The sequence below is a fragment of the Stigmatopora nigra genome, chromosome 14 (genome assembly GCF_051989575.1).
Source record: "Stigmatopora nigra isolate UIUO_SnigA chromosome 14, RoL_Snig_1.1, whole genome shotgun sequence".
Taxonomy (NCBI): domain Eukaryota; kingdom Metazoa; phylum Chordata; class Actinopteri; order Syngnathiformes; family Syngnathidae; genus Stigmatopora; species Stigmatopora nigra.
In genome coordinates, this window is record NC_135521.1 from 5,879,570 (window position 1) to 5,903,258 (window position 23,689).

Sequence of the window (23,689 nt, forward strand, 5' to 3'; positions counted from 1 at the left end):
TTTCTACTTCTCTCATGGGTGAAGACTTTCAAAAAGCGACACGTGAGTATTTACATTACATTATTTTAATTGCACATTAGAAACTCTTCTTTTGTACAGCAATATTTTTTTCCTCCCACGTTTCAGAAGGAATGCCTGGACTAATTCATCTTCACAACTTAAAAGTTCAGAAAGGCTCAAAAGAAAACACAAGTATGTAATATTTATCATTTTGCCTTATCTATACATCATGAGATGTTTGTCAACGTACTGTAAATGTTTTCAACTGTTTTGTTTTCATGTGCTTTTTCATTAGATTTGTCTTTTCCTTGTCTCCACTAGGACTTTCCAGACGTTTGAAAAGCACCCCTGTATCTGGTCCTAGACTTCTCCCTTGGAAGGGGCATTCTTTCCCCCTGTAGCTGGGCAGAAAGTCCAGGTCGCTCCAATTCCGCTCGTCATCTCGCACGCCGAGCCTAGACAGCAGCTTGTCGGCGAGTCTCGGCACAGCAGGCTGGAGGAGGATCCCGTAAATCCTCATACATTCCAGGGAGACGTGGACGATCGCTTCCAGCCAGCGGCGGTCCCCGTCATCCGTCCTGTTCAATTTCCAAGGTGTGTGCCGTTGAACGAAACCGTTGGTTTGTCTCACGCAGGACGCGATGGCCTCCAGGGCTTTGTAGACGTTCAACTTCTCATAGTGACGCGCCACCGACGGCGGGAGGTTTTGCACGGCATCCAACATGCGGTAGTCTTCCGGCACGGTTCTCCCGCCACGCTCACTGGGAAAAGACAACGGGCAGAACTCTGGGTATGTCTGTTTGGGATTAAGCGCCGGAGCGGTGCAGCGGTTCAGTAAACCGCCCAAGGAGTCGGCTAGCTCCGCGTTGAGGAGTTTGAGGACTTTGTGGTCCGTGTAGTCGCAGTCGGAATCAGGTACGCCTTGACGCAGGAGAAAGTACCTCAAGCCGTCGGTAGTGAACGCCTGCGAACACTCGTTGGGATCGACCACGTTGCCTAGACTTTTAGACATCTTGGTCCCATTGACTGTCCAGTGTGAGTGCACGAGTATGGACCGAGGGGGTGACAATCCCGCTCCCAGGAGGAAAGATGGCCAGTAGATGGTGTGGAATTTCAAGATGTCCTTGCCAACGATATGACGAGCCGCGCTCCACCAAGAACTGTGGCCGTCGGGGTAACCGACCACCGTGAGGTAGTTGACCAAAGCATCCAGCCACACGTAGATTGTATGATGGGGATCGCCTGGGACGGGAATCCCCCACCGGAGACGGCTTCTTTGGCGCGACACGGAAAGGTCTGGAAGTTCTTCCTGGAGCCACTGGAGGACATCCTGACGGAAGCGCTCTGGTTGGATTGCGCTGGGGTTTTTGTGGAGCCAGTCCTGCAGTTGTGTCCGAAACACCGACAAACGGAACATGTAGTTTTCCTCCTTCACCCACTCCACCTGGAAAATCATTGCATAAGGTTATAAGTTATTCAGTGGAACATGGATTGTTTACCTCTATCATAAAAAAAAAATGTTTTCTTAGATCTTTGTGGACCCACCTTGTGTCCACTCTCCAGCGAAACGGTGATAGCCTGACCCGTCCCGTCAATGGCGTCAGCTACTTGCGTCGAAGTCAAGAAGCTCTCGTCAGGTGTGGAGTACCATCCCTCGTAGATGCCCTTATAGATGAGCCCTTTATCTCGTAGAGTGCACCAAAAGTGCTCCACTGCCTTCCGATGTCTTTCCTCAGTGGTCCTGATGTAGTCCGTGAAGGACACGTCGCAGCTGCCGAAGACGGACCGGAATCGCTGGGAGACGCCCGTGCAGAAGGTCAGGGGGTCTTCTCCTGCTGTGTCGGCCGCCTGTTGGATTTTTAAACCATGCTCGTCTGTGCCTGAAACACACACCACCCAACATTTAAAGGCTAAGCCCAGGTAAGCCTTATGGTTGAGTAGCAGCCTTGCAGTAATAGATTTGTTTAGAATGGGTGGGCAAACCTGTCCTCGAGGGCTACTGTCGGTGCATGTTTTTGTTCCAACTGGTCCAGCACAGATACTTTGCATAATGAGATTTCTAGAAAACAAGGAGCACCTGACTGCAATCCACTGATTGCACTGGAAGTGCACCAGATTGAAGTGTCCTCTTTATGAATTGGAATGAAAATAAGCACCTACTCCAGCCCTTTGTGGAATAGTTTGCCCAGAATGATGAAGTACCTGTTGCAAATCTTGACTTGAATCCCTGCAGAAGCTTGTACCTGTGCATGCAGTCAGCTAAAACTGCGGAATACAAGTGGCCCAGATGAGGTGAGGCGTTGACATAGAAGATCGGCGTGGTTATGTAGTAGCTTCTTTCCTCTTTGCAAGCATCGCTGCTTGTAAGATTGGCCCGGGAATTACTTGATAACCGTGATAAATATGCGATTTGTTGCCAACAGCCAACAGTTTGACACCTCCTGGTGATGAAGCTAAAAGGGGCCCTCATGTTCGATGGGGATCGCACTGGGTAAGTGCTTTGCTAAATGCTAAATGTTCTTTTATACATTGTAAACGTAATCGTTAATTGAAAATGTTGAAGAAAATTACCCACGATCTCGATCTTGTCGAAGTAAATGCCACATGAAGGTTGTGTTTTTTTTCCGGTTGTCACGTTGCATCAGTCCAATCAAATCAATAGGCGATTTCTCTCGTGACCATAAACGAACCAATCATCATTTTGTTTGTTAAACTGCGACGTATTCAAGGCCCACAGATGAATCGTAATTTTAAGACACACGAAGTCATGTTTTCTTAAAGTGGAACTTCTCCGTTTTTGTAAGTAGTAGTATTATATTTCTCGCAGTATCCCCATTTTACAGAAACAGTTGGCACAATAGATTGCAAGGTTATTCATAATAATGTTATTAGTAATAAACAGTCTTATAACGCTAGTTACCCCAGCTGTCACGAGTCACATAAACACCCACTAGTAGCGCACCGTGGTTGTGTTAAGTCACTTGCTACTTGACGTAGACGAATACGGATGGAGACGACGTGACAACCGAGGTAATAAATACTTTCATTTTGCTTCGTAAAAGTATTAACTTTTGACTTAAATCAAGTACAATCATGACGTTCTAGTCGCCATCCTAAAGGTAGTTTGAGTTGATTCGACTTGCCGGAGGAGGCTGGTTGTCATGTGATGTGGAAACACAGCTTTTGTGTTTGTCGAAGTGGAGGAAGGGAGTGTTTTCTGCTTAAACCGTTGTTTTAAACTGGTGCGTGACCGTTACTTTAACACCGCGCGATATCGACTTTTGTTTCAGATGGAAGCAGGTCGTGTAGACTTCTACATTGGGCTCTCTCTGGCCGTATCTTCCAGTCTTTTTATCGGCACCAGCTTCATTCTCAAGAAGAAAGGCCTCCTGCGATTGGCCAGCAAGGGATCCACCAGGGCAGGTAATCAAAAACTCCAGAAAATTTACATTAAAACCGAAATATGTTTAACACCTTGTAGGATAAGTGACAATTCATATACGTATATATGATAAACCTTGGGTTATGCAGACCACAATATTGTTACTTAATGCCCATCATTGACAATTATAGACGCCCAATTCGTTTAAAATAGATGGGCTGGCTCTATTTGCTCATCATCCTGTCCTCTCAAATCATCACTACCACGCCCCCTTTTCAAAATGGGTTGGACACATCTATATGATAAATTGATTCAAATTGAAAAACCTTACTTTATTCGGATGATTGCATTTTTTTTATTAAATCCCAAATAAAGTTTCTTATCCAGTTATATGAAAATAATGCCTCAGGGAAAAAAAAACAGAAAATAAGTAAAAGCCTGTGGTACAAGGGTCCATGATTACAGTTTTTTCCAAGTTATTGTTCATTGCAATTGCATAACTCACCAGCTTTTGTGCCCAGGTCAAGGTGGCTATGCTTATCTCAAAGAATGGCTCTGGTGGGCGGGACTTGTTTCAAGTAAGTCACAATGTTTAAGGTTTTATGCTTGCTAGTTTTTGCAGGAAGCTGTAAATGTAGCCATCATGACATATTAATGCAAAGTGATGATGTTTCAGTGGGAGTAGGAGAGGCGGCCAACTTTGCCGCCTACGCCTTTGCTCCGGCCACCCTCGTCACCCCACTGGGAGCTTTGAGTGTGCTCGTAAGGTACGCCAGGAGTATTTCTAAGTGCTATTTCTAAGCCAGGAGTGTTGAACAAGCCAGGTCCATGCCATCTATACCTCAGTGCTAAGCCTATGTGTGTCGATAGTGCCGTGTTGTCATCTTATTTCCTCAACGAACGCCTGAATGTTCACGGCAAGACGGGCTGCCTGCTGTGCGTGTTGGGCTCCACTGTCATGGTGGTGCATGCCCCCCAGGAGGAGGAAGTGGTGTCCCTCAGCGCCATGGCGGAAAAACTCAAAGACCCCGGTATGCCACACTTTAACCTCAGAGGGGTTTACATAGTATAAATAGTAAGAAGTAACAGCATAAAAAATTGTGTTACCATTCTAAAGTAGTTTTCAACTCAATAATTTCTTCACCGTATGAATGTTGGGCCACCCCACTGAAATGTTTTCCTCACCTGTGCCAAACATGACCAGTTTTTGTTTAATGATATCCCCTAGGTTTCATTGCGTTTGCTGTATGCATCGTGGGGAGCAGCCTGGTGCTTATCTTTGTGGCGGGGCCGCGTTTTGGCCAGAAGAACGTGCTGGTCTACATCATGATTTGCTCCGCCATTGGCTCCCTGTCCGTGTCTTGCGTCAAGGGCCTAGGCATTGGCATCAAGGAACTCGTGGCTGGGACTGCTGTACTGAAGGAGCCTCTTTTCTGGAGTTTGTTGGTCTGCCTGGCCTTGTGTGTCAGCATTCAGATCAGCTACCTCAACAAGGCCCTCGACATCTTCAACACCTCTATCGTCACGCCCATCTACTATGTGTTTTTCACCACGTCCGTCATTGCGTGTTCCGCTATCCTCTTCAAAGAATGGCTGCGTATGAGTGCCGGCGCCATCGTGGGAACCATCAGTGGCTTCCTCACCATCGTGCTGGGAATCTTCCTTCTGCATGCCTTCAAGGACATTACTTTCAGTTGGGACTCCATGCCCCTCTACCTCAGGAAGGGACCCTGAAGCCTACACTGGGGGTACTTATGCCACTGAAAGAATTGTCCCAATGAGCAAGAAAGGTAAAACCGCCATCGCCTTTCATAGGTAGATTGTTCTCGTGCAAATTGTCAGTTATAACTGATCATTTTGTGCAGCTGTTCTCCACAGTAGCTCTAAAAGTGGAGTAAGTGCCTAAACATGGTTATTTGGCACATTCTAAGAAGAACTTTTAACCTTGTACTTGCTTATATCAGCACTAATAGTTAATAGTAATGCATCATAAGACCAAAGAAATTTCTCCTATTGACAGTCTCTTTGAAAATAAAGCATCAGACCAAATCATTATACAGTAATTTATGTACAAGTCATTTTACAGTTAAGCACACATCCTCTCTCCAAATGTCTTAATAGGAAACTAACTTGCAGTGTTTGCAGGTGGTGGGCACTAATTTGTGCATCTTTACTTCCCCTGAATTGTTCTTGCAAAATCAGTTGACAGCCATGTGGTCTGAAAACTGATTTTTTTTTAAGCCAGCCAGCTACATCAGTCTCACAAGTCAGGGGGGTGGGGGTGGACATAATACCATTTATGAGGCACTTTTAACAAAACACTTATGTTTACAGGTCATATTCACATGTGGCTTAGTCAGTGTCCTTCAGTGGCAATGCTAGTCTCCCATGCTGTCCGAGAAAGGCCCTCGACTCTTCTGCGTCTGTTCCAATCTGTTAAGTATGAACTGGCTGGTGTCGATGAATCTTTCCACACAATTGACGAAACATACATCTGTCCTTGCGTCCAGTTTGGGCCCTGGTTTATCCATGCACTTCTCCTGGTAGGGAAAACAACACACATCATAGGTGTAAGTAAGGCAGTTACAGTAATATTTAAATGATAGTAATGGTGGCATCCATTCTGAACCCCTTCCAATGATTAGACTGCATGATACATGGGTAAAGGTTGATAAAACAAACGCCATTAAATCACAAGTTGAAGTCTCATCCTTGTTTGGGATGTATGTTAAAAGGGGATGGTAATTCCGCCGCGTAAACAGGTACTTGAACACACCATCATGAAAGCAGTCATCACTAGCAATAGTATTTAAAATTCATTTGATTGGGCGACTGATCACGGAGCTCAAATGCCTAGTTGAGTATATTTATTATTTGGAAAATGAACTGACTATCGTTGATTTGCCTAGATCTGTCAACTCTAAGCTGGGGAGGACACACTTACCCAGCACACTTCCGTCATTTGGTGCACCAGCTGTTGAAACTTTTGCTTTTGAGACTCAATCTCGATGAACTGCTGGAGCTGGGGGTCCGTGCTCGCGTTCTTTCCGTCCATATTTGATTAAACGCCAACGGTAGTCCGAGAAACCCCACGGTAAGGAGCGCCTTGTGATACAAATACTGACCTTCACGTGGATGTAGTATAGGCGCTAAAATAGATATCATCTCTATAAAAGCCAACTTTGCTCCGCGCTAGGAGCCAACGGACACGAGCGTGCTCTCTTGGTGGCCATTTTGCGTCGGAGCCTTTACTGAAATACGGGATAACACTTGTGTCTATGGAGCTTTGGAATATCAATACATTGTTCAACTTACACCCGCTTTTTGCGAGATTTGTTTTTTTATGTATTATTTCAAAATCACTTGCATTACTGCCGTTTTTCAATCCAAGATGGCCGCTAATTACCTAGGCTGCCGACTTCGTCTCTTGACATCTATCATGTATGGGATATCTATGGGCGTAAACCAGAAGTAAATGGGCAAATCACACGGCGCGTTTAAATGACATCACAGATACCCTGTCTCGCATGTGAATATGCAATTCAGAAAATAATAGGATTTTACATCCACTTTTCCCAGTTGATTGACAATGACAATTTATTTGGGTAATTTACATTCATACATCACACTCCCATATTTTAGTATAACAAATGCTACTGGATACCACATAAAAGCCAAATGATCAATTTCTAACTGGTGACATTCAATGGAATATTGAAACTTTTTGGAATGTGTGGGTTCTTTCTAAAGCCTGTTGCTACTGTGTATAATCTACTGAAGTTCATATAGCAAATCCTGAACAGTGAAGGCCAGCTCCTGGAAGGTGGGTCTCTCATCAGCCTTCTAAAATGAAGAGAAATAGCAAACATCAAAGAAAAAATAGTCATATGTTATTTATACTGTAAATTAACAAACCAACAAATGAATGCTTCAATTACTAGAATATAAAGTCTAGATTTTCCCATCCAGTATCGGCTGGACACACACTTTCATGCTCACATCCACACCAATGGACTGTTTAATAATCTTGATATGCATTTGTATACTCACGTCCAGCCAACAAGACGCCATAATGCCATAGACCTTCTCACAAGCCATCTGAGGACGATACAGTCGCAAACCCCGGGACACCTGAGACACGATGTCATTGTTGTTCAACCGCTCGTATGGGAGCTTCCCTAGTGTGTAAACCTCCCACATCAGCACCCCTGGAAATAAGGTCAGTGTTGGTATAGACTCATTTCTCAGCCAGCAGTTCTTAAAAACCATCATCTCTACACGACCACACACACACCGTAAGCCCAGATGTCTGACTTGCTGCTGAATCTGCAGTAGAGGAGAACTTCGGGTGGCGACCAACGGACAGGGAACTTGGAACCCGCCGAACTTGTATACTCATCGTCGAGGACGTATCTAAGAAAATGTAAGGTTAGTTTCACATTTTTTGATTATTATCCATTGCAGGCTCTGCATTTTGCAGTGGAATAACAGTAACCTGCCTCTTACTATGGCTATAAAATGATTATTATGGTTAATACATTTAAATGTAAATTTGAATGATAAGCACCTGACAATTAATTCACAATAGGAGATTATGGTGTAAATATTGGTTTGGGGTTTTAATGGTGTGAGCCCCCCACTGATTTTTTTTGTGAGGTTAATACCTTGAAAGGCCAAAGTCTGCCACTTTGACAGTACCATTGCCATCAACCAAGCAGTTCCTAGCAGCCTGCGAAGGAGAAAAAAAACACATTGTATTCAAAATGTCCAGTGAAAGAAGTCACCGGATGCAATTTGTGCCCTCTCACCAGATCTCGGTGAATGTACTGTTTGGATTCCAAATAAGCCATGCCCTCTGAGACGTCCTTGCACATTTCCAGGAGCTGCACGGAGGTGGGGTGCTGCCTGAGACCCTCCCTGAGGTAGGTGAGTAGGCAGCCGTTGGACAGAAACTCGGTGACAATGTAGATGCTGCTCGTTTTGGTACACACGCCGTACAGCTGCACCAGGTTTTCATGGTGGAGCATCCTAGTTTGAAAAAAGGACAGCTCATTATCCAGAGTACTTTACAATCCACCATAAGGAAACACAGCTAATGTACGCCAAACGGGGCATATTTTTTCCAAACTGACTGACGGCACTTACATCATAACCTTGGCTTCTTCTATGAAGTCATCCTCTGACATGGCTCCGGGTTTGATCATCTTTATAGCCACGTCATGCTGACCCTTCCATTTCCCATGCTGCACCACTCCAAACTGACCCGTTCCCAGGACTCGGATGAACGTGAGGCAGGAGGGATCGATCTCCCACATGCCTTAAGAACAAATAACACGATGGGTACGTACATTTCTTATTAATATGATCCATTAACATAGGTGGCTCAATGTCCTTACCATAGCCCAGCCCTGCTGTGGATGGAGGCCGTGCCCGATTGGACACTATATATTTAAGCCGGCTAAACATGCCTAAAAATAGAGAATCAAGATCATGAGTGACCAATGCTGGTCGGAATAATTGGGGGCAATCATAAAATTACTGCTACTTGATATTCATAGTTTTTAGGATGTAGTAGTAACCTGCAGAATTGTGCTGATGGTAATTGATGAGCTCTGGGATGGTGTTGAAGTTGTGCTTTTCTGCCAAGTAGAATTTCCCTTGTGGCGTAGTGCAAATGTTGTAATGTTTGCAGCTGCCACCGGAATCCCTGTGCAGATGGCAAAGGGACGGCAGGAAAAGGTTGTATGGATTTTAACTATCAACAGATAGGCAAATGAGAGTGTTTTGCATAGACAAATGACACACATGACACAGTCACGGTTTCTGCTTTAATGTACTTCTTGCTGGTCAGCAGATACAGCAGATATTGGATTTAATTGTGTTGTGTTACACCGAATGAAACTCACCCGCCTCCTTTACTGAACAGAGACACTGTGTACTTCCCAGGCTTGCTCGAGTCTCGGACCATGAAGCCTCCATCTTTGTTCTTTAGATGTAAAGTCAAAGTGGTTAGTTAGCATGTCTGCCCCACAGTCAAAAGGGGCACTTTACAATCAAAGCTCAGGCCATTCTCCAGTGTCAGGAGACTTTTTGACGATATTTACCTCAGTCTTAAGTAACTTCTCAGCCTGACTGCGGTTTGTGTTCTTGCAGTACCAACTTTGAAAAGAGACAAACAGTTGTCAAGAAAATTTCTTTTTTTTTCTTATACCATAGAAAAGGGCCATTGATACTCACTCATGTCTATCCAAGCCATTTCCAACTTTCACCACATAATTACTGGGTATGTAACCCTCATTTCTGGAATAGACAACATATTTACATGCAGTTTTAAGACATTTAAACTCATGGAGTTAGTGTCACCAACCCGTATTTGTCTCTGGCTTTCCACCAGTTAGGGTTGGATGTATCCAGGACGGTGTACTCTTCGTCCTTCTTCAGCTCCAGGTCATGGGACATCATGGCCGGGTGGTTGTACTGAGCTATGACTTTTGTGCCCGAGGGGTGTTTGTCGGACTCGGGAAGCTGGGGTGGGGACCACCGACTGGGCTTCTCCTTTAAAAAAATCAGCCAAACATAAAAAAGACTTTTCTCATTGATGTTTGTTTGTTCATCAGTAAATTTCATTTCATTTTCCATTCAGTATGGGTGTTTACCTCCAAAGGAGTTGGGGGCAATGGTTTGTATGATCCCCTTCCATACGCAAATCCTGTTCAAGACACGGAAATATTGTTACGTCTTGCAAAGTACTGCAACTTTTAGTCATTTTCTGCATTTTTAAAAAAAAAACATCACCCCACACACCAAACAAAAGGTGAACTCATAATAGTTCCTTTATAATAAATACTGAAATACAGATGACATTCTCTAAACAAACTCACCAATTTGCATACTCGCTGCACAAAATGGTTCATTGAGCCATCAGTCATTTAGTCAAAATTAAAAAAAATAAAGTTATTGAAGTGCTCACCGTTCTGTTTATTGAGAACCTTACATCCCATCGCCTGCTTAGCTTCCTGCTGGCAACATAACCACGTGCCGTCAATCCAGAAGCACGGGTGATACTTTTGCATCAAATCCTTGTTAGTCTGCACCACTGCAAAAACAGCACATTTGCATGAACACACATTTCCTGCACAAAGTGACGAGAATGGTGATGATATCAGTCTGCGTTGCCTTCTCACGTTCTTTTAGCTTCTTTATCCATTGAGCTCGAACTTCCTCTGTTTTCGCAAAGATGTACAGCGGCCCTTCGTCATAAATGACCTAATGGGGTAAAAAAAAAAATACCATTTGGTTTTGTAATTTCAGCTAATGCCTCATCTCTTGCTTTCCTTTGTGGTAAAACTGGAGAATTCCAATTTACACTGGCAACCACAAAAAAAGTACGCACATCTGGCCTGCTGCTTTCACTTCTTGCACTTACTAAACTACAATCAACTAAACTACAAATCGCAAACTTTGTGAAATACCTGGAATGCATACATGCGCTCCCGTGGGCAGTTGGCTTCCGTCTGGACCGTCTCCACACATTTAATCCTCTCCAAGTCCACCGAGCCCCTCAGCCCTTTACGTTTCTGTCCAACAGACGGATAAAAGGAGAACAGTATTGTCCTCACATACCTGCTAACTTAAACGTTTTACCCGTTTTTGATCATTCCAAATTGTGTACGCCATGTAACAACTTTTGCATTGGGCTCTTTAAGTAAGTTTTTTTTTGTAAAGAATCTTAAATTTAGTGCATGCTTATTTGGCAATACTATCACCTATCACACACTGTCCAATTTGGAGAAAAATAATACTTTTATTATTTAATTATTATTAAATTATTTCATTTTCAGATATGATATGATTTTTACCATGACTACATTTTTACCCAGTACCCGATTTTTTTGCATGATTCGTCTCTGCCTATGTTGAAGTTTTCACACACTTGCAGCTCACCCCTTTATCAGCATCGTAGTCATAGTAACAGAGTTTGTCCCGCGTGAGGATGAACCATCTCTCCTTGTAGTTCAAAGGTGAGGTTTTCCTCCTCTGCTGCGAGCGCTTTATAAAGATGTCTTCCAAAATACTATCACACATGCTTGATGAGGTTAACCTGAAAGGAATGGTCAACATATGACTGGCTAGATTGTAGGAGGCTATTGACTGTGGTGTATGAATGGCTAGGCTTTTTATCACGCAGCTCATCTGAGCACTTCCTTGTATCGCTCATGTGTGCCGTCAGTCTACCACAATCTTTCATGCAAACACAAAGAGCACCACTCTTCCTTCTATTGATTGTCAGGAAAGATTAGCTTCACTTGTATTGCCATTAAGGTGATTATTGTATTTTGCTATCTTTACCATTTCTTTATGTACTAGATTAAGTAAGGGATGCCTAGTTCAAAGTGTTAAGCTCTCAAACAAAACATATCAAGGATAAGCACAAATAAATTGTTCCTAGATTTTTTAGTTTTTTGTTTTCTTCTCATGCTTTTGACATTTTTTTCATATTTTTTTTGAAAAGAAGATGATTCAAAATGACTCCAAAGTGCTGACTGCGATGGGGAAGTTGCATCACGATTACAGGGCAGCGATATTGTTTGCCGCTCCACTTGAGTTCACACAGATCTAATCTGTCTTGAAATGTGACCGTGTCACATCGCATTAAATTCATGACATCTTTAATACTCGTGCACTCTTGTTGCACCCCTTTTTGCTTCATCAAGCATTTGTACCTTTTTAATATTTGTGTTGCCATGTTGTCGCGACAAAAAAAAAAAGATGCAGTCAGTGTATAATAGCAAGAATATGATACTTGTATACCTGGAGATCAATGCAGATATTATAGGTAGATAGTGTATATTTATAGCGGCAGTTATAGTATGTTTGACAATTCATTGTCAAACTTTTCTTATGATGCTTATTAAGGAAGCATTCATTTTTGTGTTGCATTTTCTTATAACTCTGACAAAACATAAACATCGTACACCAGACCATTTTCTTTCCTGTTGCTTTCTACCAGATAAGTGTGTGTTTGAGTGAGCAAATGTGTGTGTGTGTGTGTGTGTGTGTGTGTGTGTGTGAGAGAGTATCCTTATTGGCTGTCCTGTATTGTGTATGTTTGCAATATGATAGACATTAAACAACAATACAATTTAGTAAAAGCAGAAAATGTCAATTCCTCAACTCATCAAGTTTACTTTAATGAAGTATATCATTAAAACAAATAACCATTTATCCACCTATCCATACAAACATATTGTACATTAATCTACATACTGTCCATAACAAATATGTTTTGGGGAAAAAATAAATCGAGCTTATTGACTAGACAAATAAATTGAAAGTGGGCGACTTACCAAGGCGTCTGATGACCAACTGCTGGTGTCGTGGCTTAAAGCTTTATAGCATTCTATAGAAAACACGTATCTTTTGTGATGTGAGGAGCAAGAAGAAGAAGAAGAAAAAAATGGGCCTCACAGAGGAACTCACACTTACTTCCCCATTTCTTCTCTCTCTCGCTGCTCATTTTCATATCAGCCCCGTGGACAGTTTTGTCTGACAAATAAAGGCTAAACATTAACAGATTATTGCATTCCTGTCCGGATTGTGCGTTTAAGTTGTTTATTTGAAGAAAATAGCTGCTTGTGTAATTCTTTAGGGAATTAGTATTTTTTGTATTTATGTTTAATTAATTGTCTTTTGAAAATTAGGTCATATGTTAAATATTATTTAGAGGTTGAGTTTTCTGTATTATATTTGTATTTTTCAAATATATATTCATAAAAACACGCCACCACACATTTTAGTCCTTTTCAAGTAGTAATTAATGTAAAGACCGCTGTACTAATGTAACACGCTAGAGGGCACTGTAGTTACTAGGTACAATGTTTCCAATAAACTAGTGCTTCCGGTTCTGGGCTTCCTCTTTGGCTCTGCTTGAGACGCAAACATGGTACGAAAATAATACTCAGATACACTGCAAAGAATCTACGTTAATCTTATACTTAAATAAACCATCGATGCATTTTGGTTATTCACATAATGGTACCATGTTTCCATATTTGTAACGGCGCCACTTTTTTGACACGTATGTTGAGATTATGGCTAAAAAAACTGCCTTTTTCCTACCCTACTGAATTGGCTAGTCGCGCTGAACCGGCCTCTTCAGTGGAAAATATTCCCATTTCGCGTCATCGAAAAATTATAAATCGAATGAGAACAAATCAACATGTGAATTTGCTACTATTTCGCGTATGCCGATTTGTTTTGGTTATCGTGCGCTAAATGGATTGGGGCTACTTTTTCAAGCTTGCTGAACTGCTTCGTAGTAGGCCAGTGATTTGACATGCCAGTGACATAACATAATAGTAATACTCTTGTACATGATAAATATGATCGTGTCGGATTGTTGACGTTGTTTTGTCGCGATGTCTTCAGGTGAACGTCCCAAAGACCCGCAGGACTTATTGCAAGAAGTGCAAGAAGCACCAATCCCACAAAGTTACCCAGTATAAGAAGGGAAAGGATTCCCTTTACGCTCAGGGTAAGTTCCTTTATAGACATTATTTATTCTCGGATGGTTAAAAAGTATGTATAAGATTCATTTTGATACCTAGTGTAAATGGTTAACAGTGAGCTAGAATAAGATCCAGCACCCTCATGAATATAAGGTGAATGGGAAAAAAAATAAAAATATTGGGATGCCACATTGTGACATAAATTGATTTGTTCACGTCAATCACATAGGTAAGAGGAGATACGACAGGAAGCAGAGCGGTTACGGAGGTCAGACCAAGCCCATCTTCCGTAAAAAGGTAAGTTGAACACTGGTTCGAAGCGCAATGCCGCACTTCTGGGAAGTTTGGGCATTAAAATGAACTCCTTTCAAGGCTAAGACAACAAAGAAGATTGTGCTGAGGCTGGAGTGCATGGAGGCAAATTGCAGGTCCAAGAGAATGCTGGCAATCAAGCGATGCAAGCACTTTGAGTTGGGCGGAGACAAGAAGAGAAAGGTAAGATGAATGAGACTCTCGGATTGCTCATTGTGATTTAGATCGTGTAATAACACTAGCAAAAGTAAAACAAAATGCTGATTAACAGAGACAACAAGAAAAAGTGGGATTGAAAGTTTAATGACTCCCGGTTTTATAAAATTACATTATTTGTCATGCTTTAATGACGAAGACTTTGGTACTTTTGAATGTTATTCTTAAAACCATGTCTGTTTTCTTTTCCAAACAGGGCCAGGTCATCCAGTTCTAAGATGTGGTTCACTCTTCTGGGTCGAGTTGTCACAGTCACAATTTTCAATAAATGTCTTCAAATTTACCACATCTTCTCCCCAATACTCTTATTGTGGTGCTCACTATTAGTTATCCCAAAATGAGATCCCAAACAATTAGCTGAGATTTTAAAATTTATGTATCTATAGATATGTCAGTTTTTCCGACTGTAGAATCCTATAGTATCTTTTTCCACGACTACCGATGGGCTCGATGACGAGCAGGGCGGTGCCTGACGGGTTAACGGAGACCCCGTACCCCCTCTGAACACCCACTTCTTCATATTGGGGCAGGATTTGAGTGATGTTGCAAAACGGAGTGCACAACTTCCAGCCGGGAGCTTTTTCCAAGGAAAACTTCCGTATGCTTCCAATCTCCAGCGTGTTGAGTATTGCAATTGCAAGCCTGCCGTTGGACAATGGCCTCTCCCACACATCAAAATGATCCACCTGTGGAACAAATCGTTTAATGGAAACGATTATTTCCGACGTGCACTTATGGACCCACCGTGGCTGTGCGGTAGCCTTGCTTGCCCAGCTCGTCCTGGTTAATGGCAATGATTTGGCGGTTCTGAAGCAGCTCCTTGGAGCGCCCGCAGATGGACCTCAGGTCATTAGACATGAGCAGCGGGGCCGCCAAAATGGCCCACAGTGCCATCTGGGACTCCTGCTGATCCCCACTGAGTCCAAAGTTCCCGATCACTAGCTAAAGTTGATGTGAGTACAAGCCTAAAGAGGTCGCCGGGCTTAAACCGATGGCGGTCCTACCATATCTGGGTCGTTCCAACCCCCGGGACCGGCGGAGGGGACAACAATGTCCTGATGAGCCGCGGTCCAGTCCAGGATGGACTTGACACTGTTCCACGAGTCGTAGATGTCTGCAAAGTTGCGCCACTGGTTGCACGTTTGGGAAATGGCCTTGTAGTTGGGCTAGGGGTGTTGCAACATAATTTAGAACTTGAAAATACCAGTAATGGTGACATTAATAATCAGGTTGGTGTTACCGTTTGGGAGGCCCACTTGTACAAAGGCCATTCACAGGAATATAGAATGGGCCTTCCGGTTCTGTTCAGGGCTCTAGACATATTTACATAGCCTGAACAAAATAAACATGATCATTGGGGCCAACATAGTTATTATTTTGTCTTCATTGGTATCTGTTTAAACAATTGCAAGGAAAAGTGGTAGTTGGAATTTGCCTTGCAGTTATTTTTGGAAGAAAATCGGTTTGAGCACACTTTCCTTGCTCGAGCAAAGCCACATCCATGGAGCAGCCATCAAACTTGAGCAGGTCCACGTCCCACTCTGCAATTGTTTGGGCGTCTACATCGTAGTGACCCAGACTACCGGGGTATCCGGCACAAGTGCTTTGGCCCACATCTGCGTAAATGCCCAATTTCAGCCCTTTGGAATGCACCTGCAACAAACACCGTTTCCACGAGAGGACAGTGTCGCGATGACAAATTTCCATTAGTGTATGTCTTTTAAATTATATACTATGTGAACTTATTAGTGGCGAAGGAGTTGAAGTAATAACTTTTTTTAAAGCTGTCCACTGTGAGAGTTAATAGTCAAATACAACTGAACTGTATGTAACAGTTACTTTAATTTGTTACCTTTAGGAAGAGCTTATTCTCCAATAGAACATGTATTGCATAGGGAGTTAACATGTGCTGTATGACATTCACCTCACTACTCTTTTGTTTACACGTCACTCACATATTTGGCCAGTTTCTTGATGCCCCCAGGAAACCTGTGAGGGTCGGCCTGCAGGCGACCCCCAGCATCCCATTTCGGAGCCATCCAGCAGTCGTCGATGCAGATGAACTGGTATCCGGCCTCTCTCCAGCCCTCGGCAGCCATCCGATCCGCCATTTCCATGTAAAGACGCTCACTATAGAACAATAAGCAGATGTTAGATGCATTTTTTATACAATATTTCACAGTAACACTATAAAGTAAAAGCATTTTTTGGACTGTGAAGATGGTCATAATGACCATTTCCAACAGCACCACCATCAGTTTCCGTAGTGTAGTGGTTATCACGTTCGCCTCACACGCGAAAGGTCCCCGGTTCGAAACCGGGCGGAAACACTTATTTTTGGGGGTTTGTTTGGACAATTATGGGCCGATTGATATTGATTGTTATTTTTCACTTTATCGTCCCTTTCAGGCCTTAATTTTCATACCTAATGCAGTTCTGCGGATCCCCTTCGCAGTCGGTGTTACACATGAACCTCTCCCATGATAACCAACCCATCGTTGGGGTCCTGGCCAGGCCATTGTCAAGAGCCCCGGCTTGGCTCCACAAAACAACGACGACCACCACCCACGCAGCAGGATTTGGTGACATTTACGTTTAATTTATCACGCACACAAATGCCGAGGAACTGCTTTGCTTTGCTCCATTTCCTGGTGGCAGGTTTATCCAGCCTTTCCTCGTTGATTGACGTGCAGTCTACTCAATGACATTAGAGTTTGTTTTGAAATAGCCAGTCGCATTTCAGCCTAAAAAAAAACATTATACAAGGTCTTTTTCCCTAGAAAAAAGGTTTAGCCATACACGGTCTTTAAAAGTTAGTTTATTCTGTTTTTAATACGCGTTTTTATGAAACAATGTATATTTTGTGTTTCTGTTTTTAGTGCGCATGACCGAGGTCAGAGTTTAAATGCTCGCCTCCATCCTTCAAAATGGCCGATGAACCAAACGCCAGTGCTGCAGTGGACCGCGGAGCAGCTCAGAAGTGACGATTTACCGAAGAAAGACCTGTTAAAGTTCATGCAGGACAATGCAACGCATGTGGTATGTTGTCATTTGGCGATTTCGAAGCCCCAAGTCTCATTTTACGCGTGCTTTTTGACGGGAGCATGCTTCTTTGTCGTGGTGCAGCCCGAAATGTTTGTAAACAAACTGGCTACATTGCGCTACCTATAGCTCTTTATGTTTAAAAACAAATGATTTCATTGTGTTTCAGTTCTTCAACGAGCGCAGAATCCTGGGAAACATCAAGAATGTGTCCTAACTGGCCAACAAGGAGCAAGTTGTAGGGAAAGTGAGTCATTTTTTTTAAAATACGGAGTTTCTATTTTCTCTTTCCGTGTAATAATTAAATGCCAGCGTTCAGTATTCAATGATTTTTTTTCTTCAATTGGCTCTTTATTGATTATGATACGTTCAAATGTTGAATGATAACACTTATTAGTCTGATGATTTTTAACAGCGAAGATCTTTGGATAACCCACAAATGACATTAGTGGATAAACGGTAACATTTATAGAATATGCACATTTACCCTTGGCTTATTTTCCCTTCACTTTCTGAAAGGAATACCTTGGACCTTCTCATTTTTAGTTTAAAATGATTTTTAATAGCGAGGATCTGTGGATAACCCACACAAGTGGCATTAGTGGATAAACCGTACACTTATAGAATATTTACATTTACCCTTGGCTTGTTTTCCCTTTACTTTCTTAAATGAAGACCTCAGGGCTTGGACCTTTTAATTTTTAGTTTTAACGTGGGTTTGACAAAATCCAAGTGAGACATTCAACAATAGTGCAGGGATCATTTTTGATCCAAGTTTAAACATGGTAAAATATATTTATAAAGAGAAACGCAAAGCAATGAGGACTTTTTGAAATAAAAAAAAAAGGGTTTTGAAATGATTGACTAAAAAACACATCCAGGATGAACTAACATGGGAAATGAATGTGGGTCATTTGTGCACCCAAATGGTTAAATAATCATGCTGTTGTTCTTTTGTAGAGGTTTAAAGCCACGAAGATGGTGCAAGAGGTGAAAGCTGCCAAAATTGACCAGAACACCAAAAAGTCAAGGCAGAAGTTGTGGATGAGGTAAGATCCAAGTGTTTCACATTATTTTATTTTTTCCACCAAATACTAAACCTACTCATTTTGTGACTTGCTTCTTTTCAGTGTCCACCCAAGCTTACCAAATCAACGCTAGAAAAGGTGCCACGGTGAGCTGCAGCTATATGGAGACATTGAAGGACTGCAGTTTTTGACACTAACATCCCCTCAGGTACATGTCATTCTAGAGCCGGTCTCCAACTCTGGTCCTCAGGGTCCCTATCCAGTATGCTTTCCATCTCTCACCACATCTGAATCATATGATCTTGATTTAAGTGTGATGGAGGACATGGAAAATAAACTGAACAGGAGCCCTCAAGTACTACAGTTGGAGATTCCTGTTATAAAGTAAACTGGTATTTCTATTTTGTTTCCCCCCTGGAGCTTTAATATTGCTTGTGTTCTTTTGCAGGAGGATGAAAACCTTCTGACTGAGGAGAGTTGGTACCATGGCAAGAAATGCTGTTCTGATGTTGGTAAAACCTAACTTGTTTTTTTTTGTCCCCATTATATTGTGCATTGATCCTTTTTATTTTTTTCCAGAATGACAAGAACATATTCTTCATCTATGGAAGAAGTCATCAACTCATCTTTAATTGCAAAACTTCTTTTGTGGAAAAATAAAGACCTTGAAATGTATAATTGTATTTTGACATTTTTTTTATTGAGCGAAAACATTTGCACACTGAAACTTTTTTTAGCTTGTTTACTTTCCTTCATCAGTAGACAAAACAGCACTTAAAATTATTTTTAGGAAATTCTACCCTAAACACTTAGTCTTTTTTTTTTTAATATTCATCACTTATTTTAATTTTGAAAAATTCACATTTTTCAAATTCATTTTTTTTAACAAAACACTTAGATAAAAATTTCCAAAAAAGCTCATTAAACACTTAGTCATTTTTTTCCTTAAAAATACTTATAAAAAAAAATTCAACCAGAAATACTTAGTAAATTTTTTATTTTGAAACATAGAAAAAAAGACATGGTATATAAACACCAAAAAAAAAAGGAAAAAAAAGACCATTGAGGGTCTTGGGGTCTTTTTTCTCCAAGTGTTTTTACAAAGATAAATGACACTCAAATCTCTTTTATTAAAATGACTGGATGAAGAAAAAAGATGAAATCCTCCTCACCTTAGGGATTGGACTTGACCTAAAAAAAAAATAAGAGGGGAATTAGTAAATTGCAACTTTGGTCCATAAAAAAAAAAATCAGATGAATACTCTACAATAAACTAACCTAAGAAGACTGCCAGCATTCTCAAAAGTGCAGAGATAAGATATGCAGCCTGCGAGGAAGATCACCTGGTCCTCCAAAGTCTGAACATTAACCTGTGTGCAAAAAAAAGAAGCAAACATTAGCATGCATAGACACAGGAGATTAAACAGATAGGCTTACATGTTTAAGACTGCCAGTATCCTCCAAAGTGCAGAGTTAAGAGATGCCACATTTTCAAGTGGGCACCCTGCGAGGAAGATCACCTGGTCCTCCAGAGTCTGGACATAGACCTGATGTGTGCAAAAAATAAAAGAAAGTTAGCATATAGATATGAAATTCAACAGATAGGCATACTTGTTTAAGGCTACCAATATTCTTCAAAGTGCAGAATTTAGAGATGCCACAATGCAAGAGAGACATCTTCAAGTGGGCAACCTGCGATGAAGATCACCTGGTCCTCCAGAGTCTGGATGTTGACCTGATGTGTGCAAAAAAAAAAAGAAGCAAACGTTAGCATGTATAGACAGGAGATTCAACAGATAGGCTTACGTGTTTAAGAGATGCCACATTGTGCAAGAGAGACCTCATCTTCATGTGGGCAACTTGCAAGGAAGATCACCTGCTCCTCCAGTCTGGACATGGACCTAATGTATGCAAAAAATAAAAGCAAAAGTTAGCATATAGACACATGACATTCAAAAGACGGGCTTGCTTTTTTGTTGATGTTAAATCTAGTTTTATCTTGAGAAAACAAAAGATGATGCTAAAAAGGGAAAACTTCATTTAAAAAAAAGCTATTTGAGAGTTGCCAAACAACTAATAAGGGATGACAAATCTTAAAATAAATTTAATAAACGATCAAAATAAAGAATGTGAATAAGTTAGAGTCCTATGTGTTATTTTCCCTTTTTCAATCTAGGCGATTAAATATAGACTGATGTTAACAGCTAGGAGAAAGTATTCTTAAACCGTTTTTTTGTTTAAATGATTTTAGTGTGAAAGCAGAATATTTAAAATGTGGAAACGGGTGTTCGCAGTGAAAACTATTAGTACATTCAACAAACCCGGAACTAAGTCGTGCCTCTGGATGTCATTTTTGAGTGAGCCTTTACCCAATAAACTGTCCGTTAATGTCTTAACTTTGTTTGATTAAATAAAAAGTCTTCCTAGACGACTCGTCAATGGAGAAAACGGACTCGATCTCTTAGTATTGCCTCAAGACGACGCTTGAAGTAGTCAAATGGAAAGCATTGTCGTGACGCTAATGCTAAGATAGCTTGTCATATGATGCATACAGTCGGTGGTTTAAATCGTCGACGGTGTGTTCAACCTAGCATTAAACTAACAGATTTGTTGGCGTTTTAGCTCAATTGATTCCTAAGAAATCTGCCGGTAGCGTGATAAAAATGCACTTACGCCGGGCCTTACCTCGTTGACATGCTATACTTACGTCTGCATAGAAAGGGCTGCTGGAGAAGACGAGGCACTTCCCATGTGCATAATTTAACCAGCTGTGTTGATTATAGGCCACGCCCACATTGACCGCCATATTGAAAGTGGCAAAAAATGGTGGCTTGCTTGTCGTACTCCAAGAGGTGATTTGTATTCCCATCAAAATACCTATGTTTTGAAGACGTATTATGACGTATTATGTTCGTTACTTTTTGGTCTTGATCCCTTAAAACAGTATCTGTCTCATATCATTTTCTGTAAAGCCTTACTATACATGGTCTTTTTAATAAAAACCTTACTTTGCGTGGTTATTCTTTTTTAAATAAAGCCTTACTATACTACATTTAAAAAATAAACCTTATCATACATGATCATTTAAAAATAAAAAAGCCTTAGTATACATACATTGTCATTTTTTACAAAAAGTCTTACTATACATGTTCTTTTTTAAATAATAAAAAGCGACGACAGGTTTGGCGATGGATCCGTTTAATCAATGAACTTAAGTCCACGGCTCAGGATGATTAAAACTTTAAAAAAAGAACATAAAATGTGACATTTCAGTTAAATGTCGCCCAATCAAAGGCCTCCACTAGGGACGGGCTCGATGTAAACAATTTGTCATTTGCCACAGTTCATGTGAGATCCAGCGAGTGAAGACATGCGGGCTCTAAATGTCACATTGTAATTTGATATATTGGCGTCTGCGTGATGCATGGCTGGACTTCACCACGTGTGGTTGTGCACTTGTAAAACAAACAAACAAACAGAGCAGACGTGTAGCTGTTTTTCAGCACTTTTCATTTTAAGAGGGGGGGGGGGGGGGGGGTTAATTGACACACGTTTGACTTCAGGACCATGGACAGCGCTCCATCGCCTTCCCTTTCTTGAGCTCCAACCCATAATGGAAGAGAAAGTCATGGGTAGCTTGTGTAGTCAAATTTGAGATCTATTTTCACAGACAAACCGTAGCACATTCATCCTAGCATTTTCAACCTTTTTTTTTCCATAGACAATTTCACAATTGGATGGAAAAAAGAATCAAAATAATATAAAATATAATATCAATAGCAAATAATGTATCGTGTAAGCAACCGATGGAGCTTATATATTTTTTAAAAGGCTTAAATACATGCACCAATGTGCACCAACTCAGTCTTTTTTCTTTTCTTTTAAAAGATGTGGGATTTTATGACCAGTGTCACTATGGTAACAAGATCCCATGACAACATTACTATGATGCTCTACACATACACCCCACTGTTTACAGACCTGAGGGTCTTTGCTCATTACTACATGTTACACTTGAAGGCAGTGGCAGAGGAATAATTAGTTTGAACCCATTAAAAGAAGAGCATTCAATCCGGAATTTAGTGCAGACCTATTTCTTTTTCTAGCATCAAAAGTAAAAATACTGGATGTCAAACATTTTGTGCACAACTGCCACGAAGTTCATTAATTACTTGTAGTCAAGGGGGTTTTTATTCTAATCATGACACATTGTTTGGCATTAAATCTGACAAATGTGTCCTTGAGGAATTTTAATTGCTAGAATTTTTACTTTTGTCTAAGAGACTATTTTTCAAATTCATGGTCATATCCACTTTTAATTAAACAATTGCTTTTTTTGTGCAATGTCAAGTCTAAAAAGTCAGCAAATACAACTCATTTATAAAAGAAAACTATCTAATGAAGAGCACTAAAAAAATTAAGCCAGAAGTGGCTTCATCTAAAACACACTCGCATACTAAACAGTAATAAAAATAATGCCTAAATATATATATAAAAAAAACATTTTTCAGCCTGTTATTCCCAGAAGAGGCAAAAGTTTTCACATAAGAAAACTAAACTAAAAACTAAAGTTACAAACTAACCTAAAAACCAAACTTAAACCCTAAAGAACACAACCTGATAAAGGCTAATTCCCAGTTTTAAGAGGCTATACACACTTATGCATCAACATTACCTCATATTTATCCCGCTGTTTATTTTCAATTGATTTGTAGAACTTTTTGAGAAGATCTGTTTTGGTCTTCTTCTTCTTTTTTTTGAATCAATTCTCTCAGCATGGCATTTGAAGATTGAAGAGTAGACTTTTTATTTCAGCCTTATTATTATTCCAGATATGCTAGCAGATGCCGTTCACTAAAACTCAACTCCACGGTCAGAAACAAAGGCACTTCAGGGACAACCGGCAAGTATCTTCAAAAAAATCTTGTCATGCCTGATCTAACTCTCCTTGGACATCCTAAGAATCGATTCAGAAATCTTTGGACTTTTCTGTAGATTTTGCCGTTGAAACTTTTGCCAACTCAGTTGGGAAAAGACGAGAAACCCAAAGTGCAAAAAAAAAAAAACATCAGCTCGGTAAACTCTGCAGGAGGTTGTTCTTGCAGTTTTTAGAAGGAATTAATCATTGTTCAACATCCGGTAAGATGTGTACGTGCTGGCATGGTCTCCTGGGAGAAGACCGTAATACCTGCTCGGCTCGT

The 23,689-nt window shown here is 41.0% G+C and overlaps 6 protein-coding genes, 3 long non-coding RNA genes and 1 other non-coding gene across 20 annotated transcripts; 5 read left to right on the plus strand and 5 right to left on the minus strand.

The window, feature by feature from the left end:
• Window positions 1–47: 47 nt before the first annotated feature.
• On the minus strand, window positions 48–2,774 carry mars2 (methionyl-tRNA synthetase 2, mitochondrial). 3 transcript variants are annotated; one of them, XM_077733271.1, is made up of 4 exons: window positions 2,576–2,774; window positions 2,203–2,265; window positions 1,546–1,880; window positions 48–1,444 (listed from the first exon to the last, which is right to left on the minus strand). In XM_077733271.1, exons 1-4 carry the CDS (start codon window positions 2,640–2,642, stop codon window positions 242–244), a joined length of 1,668 nt encoding a protein of 555 aa, XP_077589397.1. In that variant the 5' UTR covers window positions 2,643–2,774; the 3' UTR covers window positions 48–241. The 3 variants fall into 3 exon arrangements, with proteins under 3 accessions (XP_077589397.1, XP_077589398.1, XP_077589396.1); XM_077733272.1 differs by having other exon boundaries at window positions 2,572–2,773; XM_077733270.1 differs by having other exon boundaries at window positions 2,203–2,774.
• LOC144207651 (magnesium transporter NIPA2) lies at window positions 2,106–5,437 on the plus strand. 4 transcript variants are annotated; one of them, XM_077733274.1, is made up of 7 exons: window positions 2,106–2,292; window positions 2,424–2,491; window positions 3,291–3,423; window positions 3,904–3,960; window positions 4,059–4,149; window positions 4,253–4,413; window positions 4,611–5,437. In XM_077733274.1, exons 3-7 carry the CDS (start codon window positions 3,291–3,293, stop codon window positions 5,114–5,116), a joined length of 948 nt encoding a protein of 315 aa, XP_077589400.1. In that variant the 5' UTR covers window positions 2,106–2,292; window positions 2,424–2,491; the 3' UTR covers window positions 5,117–5,437. The 4 variants fall into 4 exon arrangements, with proteins under 4 accessions (XP_077589400.1, XP_077589402.1, XP_077589403.1 ...); XM_077733276.1 differs by lacking the exon at window positions 2,106–2,292 and having other exon boundaries at window positions 2,337–2,491; XM_077733277.1 differs by lacking the exons at window positions 2,106–2,292; window positions 2,424–2,491 and adding an exon at window positions 2,721–2,799.
• On the minus strand, window positions 5,432–6,795 carry timm8a (translocase of inner mitochondrial membrane 8 homolog A (yeast)). Its single transcript, XM_077733279.1, has 2 exons — window positions 6,327–6,795; window positions 5,432–5,922 (listed from the first exon to the last, which is right to left on the minus strand). The coding sequence occupies exons 1-2, from the start codon at window positions 6,435–6,437 to the stop codon at window positions 5,761–5,763; spliced, it is 273 nt and encodes a 90-aa protein (XP_077589405.1). The 5' UTR covers window positions 6,438–6,795; the 3' UTR covers window positions 5,432–5,760.
• LOC144207656 (uncharacterized) lies at window positions 6,015–11,158 on the plus strand. 4 transcript variants are annotated; one of them, XR_013328752.1, is made up of 7 exons: window positions 6,015–6,987; window positions 7,163–7,205; window positions 7,439–7,601; window positions 7,715–7,810; window positions 8,194–8,308; window positions 8,595–8,722; window positions 10,694–11,158. It is a non-coding gene; the product is annotated as an uncharacterized LOC144207656 (long non-coding RNA). The 4 variants fall into 4 exon arrangements; XR_013328751.1 differs by lacking the exon at window positions 6,015–6,987 and having other exon boundaries at window positions 7,012–7,205; window positions 7,688–7,810; XR_013328749.1 differs by lacking the exon at window positions 6,015–6,987 and having other exon boundaries at window positions 7,012–7,205.
• btk (Bruton agammaglobulinemia tyrosine kinase) lies at window positions 6,962–12,874 on the minus strand. The gene is made up of 18 exons (XM_077733269.1): window positions 12,730–12,874; window positions 11,327–11,483; window positions 10,855–10,959; window positions 10,567–10,648; window positions 10,353–10,478; window positions 10,039–10,091; window positions 9,750–9,937; window positions 9,620–9,682; window positions 9,487–9,541; window positions 9,289–9,368; window positions 8,962–9,089; window positions 8,779–8,850; window positions 8,528–8,699; window positions 8,191–8,410; window positions 8,047–8,111; window positions 7,677–7,795; window positions 7,433–7,590; window positions 6,962–7,225 (listed from the first exon to the last, which is right to left on the minus strand). The coding sequence occupies exons 2-18, from the start codon at window positions 11,465–11,467 to the stop codon at window positions 7,154–7,156; spliced, it is 1,899 nt and encodes a 632-aa protein (XP_077589395.1). The 5' UTR covers window positions 11,468–11,483; window positions 12,730–12,874; the 3' UTR covers window positions 6,962–7,153.
• Window positions 12,875–13,240: 366 nt separating this feature from the next.
• Window positions 13,241–14,701, plus strand: rpl36a (ribosomal protein L36A). The gene is made up of 5 exons (XM_077733278.1): window positions 13,241–13,325; window positions 13,811–13,916; window positions 14,120–14,187; window positions 14,263–14,385; window positions 14,615–14,701. Exons 1-5 carry the CDS (start codon window positions 13,323–13,325, stop codon window positions 14,633–14,635), a joined length of 321 nt encoding a protein of 106 aa, XP_077589404.1. The 5' UTR covers window positions 13,241–13,322; the 3' UTR covers window positions 14,636–14,701.
• On the minus strand, window positions 14,485–17,097 carry gla (galactosidase, alpha). The gene is made up of 7 exons (XM_077733273.1): window positions 16,844–17,097; window positions 16,374–16,548; window positions 15,896–16,071; window positions 15,659–15,749; window positions 15,423–15,584; window positions 15,163–15,360; window positions 14,485–15,104 (listed from the first exon to the last, which is right to left on the minus strand). The coding sequence occupies exons 1-7, from the start codon at window positions 17,005–17,007 to the stop codon at window positions 14,799–14,801; spliced, it is 1,272 nt and encodes a 423-aa protein (XP_077589399.1). The 5' UTR covers window positions 17,008–17,097; the 3' UTR covers window positions 14,485–14,798.
• Window positions 16,676–16,748, plus strand: trnav-cac (transfer RNA valine (anticodon CAC)). Its single transcript has one exon. It is a non-coding gene; the product is annotated as a tRNA-Val (tRNA).
• Window positions 16,974–19,166, plus strand: LOC144207655 (uncharacterized). 2 transcript variants are annotated; one of them, XR_013328747.1, is made up of 6 exons: window positions 16,974–17,457; window positions 17,630–17,707; window positions 18,421–18,509; window positions 18,591–18,696; window positions 18,937–19,000; window positions 19,068–19,166. It is a non-coding gene; the product is annotated as an uncharacterized LOC144207655 (long non-coding RNA). The 2 variants fall into 2 exon arrangements; XR_013328748.1 differs by having other exon boundaries at window positions 16,975–17,457; window positions 18,937–18,996.
• Window positions 19,167–19,372: 206 nt separating this feature from the next.
• LOC144207513 (uncharacterized) lies at window positions 19,373–21,241 on the minus strand. 2 transcript variants are annotated; one of them, XR_013328695.1, is made up of 5 exons: window positions 21,196–21,230; window positions 20,295–20,389; window positions 19,926–20,223; window positions 19,767–19,858; window positions 19,373–19,679 (listed from the first exon to the last, which is right to left on the minus strand). It is a non-coding gene; the product is annotated as an uncharacterized LOC144207513 (long non-coding RNA). The 2 variants fall into 2 exon arrangements; XR_013328694.1 differs by having other exon boundaries at window positions 19,374–19,679; window positions 21,174–21,241.
• Between the last annotated feature and the right edge of the window lie 2,448 nt (window positions 21,242–23,689).

What these genes read in the sequence shown, in the direction of transcription:
- mars2 (XM_077733270.1), bottom strand. Translation starts at nt 2,470, where the DNA reads ATGAGGGCCCCTTTTAGCTTCATCACCAGGAGGTGTCAAACTGTTGGC. An exon ending in CAAGTCAAGATTTGCAACAG is followed by an intron (nt 1,881 to 2,202) that starts GTACTTCATCAT and finishes TGTGTGTTTCAG; the next exon opens with GCACAGACGAGCATGGTTTA. An exon ending in CGCTGGAGAGTGGACACAAG is followed by an intron (nt 1,445 to 1,545) that starts GTGGGTCCACAA and finishes ATGATTTTCCAG; the next exon opens with GTGGAGTGGGTGAAGGAGGA.
- LOC144207651 (XM_077733274.1), top strand. Translation starts at nt 3,291, where the DNA reads ATGGAAGCAGGTCGTGTAGACTTCTACATTGGGCTCTCTCTGGCCGTA. An exon ending in CAAGGGATCCACCAGGGCAG is followed by an intron (nt 3,424 to 3,903) that starts GTAATCAAAAAC and finishes TTTTGTGCCCAG; the next exon opens with GTCAAGGTGGCTATGCTTAT. An exon ending in GGAAAAACTCAAAGACCCCG is followed by an intron (nt 4,414 to 4,610) that starts GTATGCCACACT and finishes GATATCCCCTAG; the next exon opens with GTTTCATTGCGTTTGCTGTA.
- timm8a (XM_077733279.1), bottom strand. Translation starts at nt 6,437, where the DNA reads ATGGACGGAAAGAACGCGAGCACGGACCCCCAGCTCCAGCAGTTCATC. An exon ending in AAATGACGGAAGTGTGCTGG is followed by an intron (nt 5,923 to 6,326) that starts GTAAGTGTGTCC and finishes TTTCCCTACCAG; the next exon opens with GAGAAGTGCATGGATAAACC.
- btk (XM_077733269.1), bottom strand. Translation starts at nt 11,467, where the DNA reads ATGTGTGATAGTATTTTGGAAGACATCTTTATAAAGCGCTCGCAGCAG. An exon ending in ACTACGATGCTGATAAAGGG is followed by an intron (nt 10,960 to 11,326) that starts GTGAGCTGCAAG and finishes TCTGTTGGACAG; the next exon opens with AAACGTAAAGGGCTGAGGGG. An exon ending in CTGTTCAGTAAAGGAGGCGG is followed by an intron (nt 9,090 to 9,288) that starts GTGAGTTTCATT and finishes CCATCTGCACAG; the next exon opens with GGATTCCGGTGGCAGCTGCA.
- rpl36a (XM_077733278.1), top strand. An exon ending in GGATTCCCTTTACGCTCAGG is followed by an intron (nt 13,917 to 14,119) that starts GTAAGTTCCTTT and finishes TCAATCACATAG; the next exon opens with GTAAGAGGAGATACGACAGG. An exon ending in GCGGAGACAAGAAGAGAAAG is followed by an intron (nt 14,386 to 14,614) that starts GTAAGATGAATG and finishes TTTTCCAAACAG; the next exon opens with GGCCAGGTCATCCAGTTCTA.
- gla (XM_077733273.1), bottom strand. Translation starts at nt 17,007, where the DNA reads ATGTCACCAAATCCTGCTGCGTGGGTGGTGGTCGTCGTTGTTTTGTGG. An exon ending in GATCCGCAGAACTGCATTAG is followed by an intron (nt 16,549 to 16,843) that starts GTATGAAAATTA and finishes ATTGTTCTATAG; the next exon opens with TGAGCGTCTTTACATGGAAA. An exon ending in TCAAGAAACTGGCCAAATAT is followed by an intron (nt 16,072 to 16,373) that starts GTGAGTGACGTG and finishes TGTTTGTTGCAG; the next exon opens with GTGCATTCCAAAGGGCTGAA.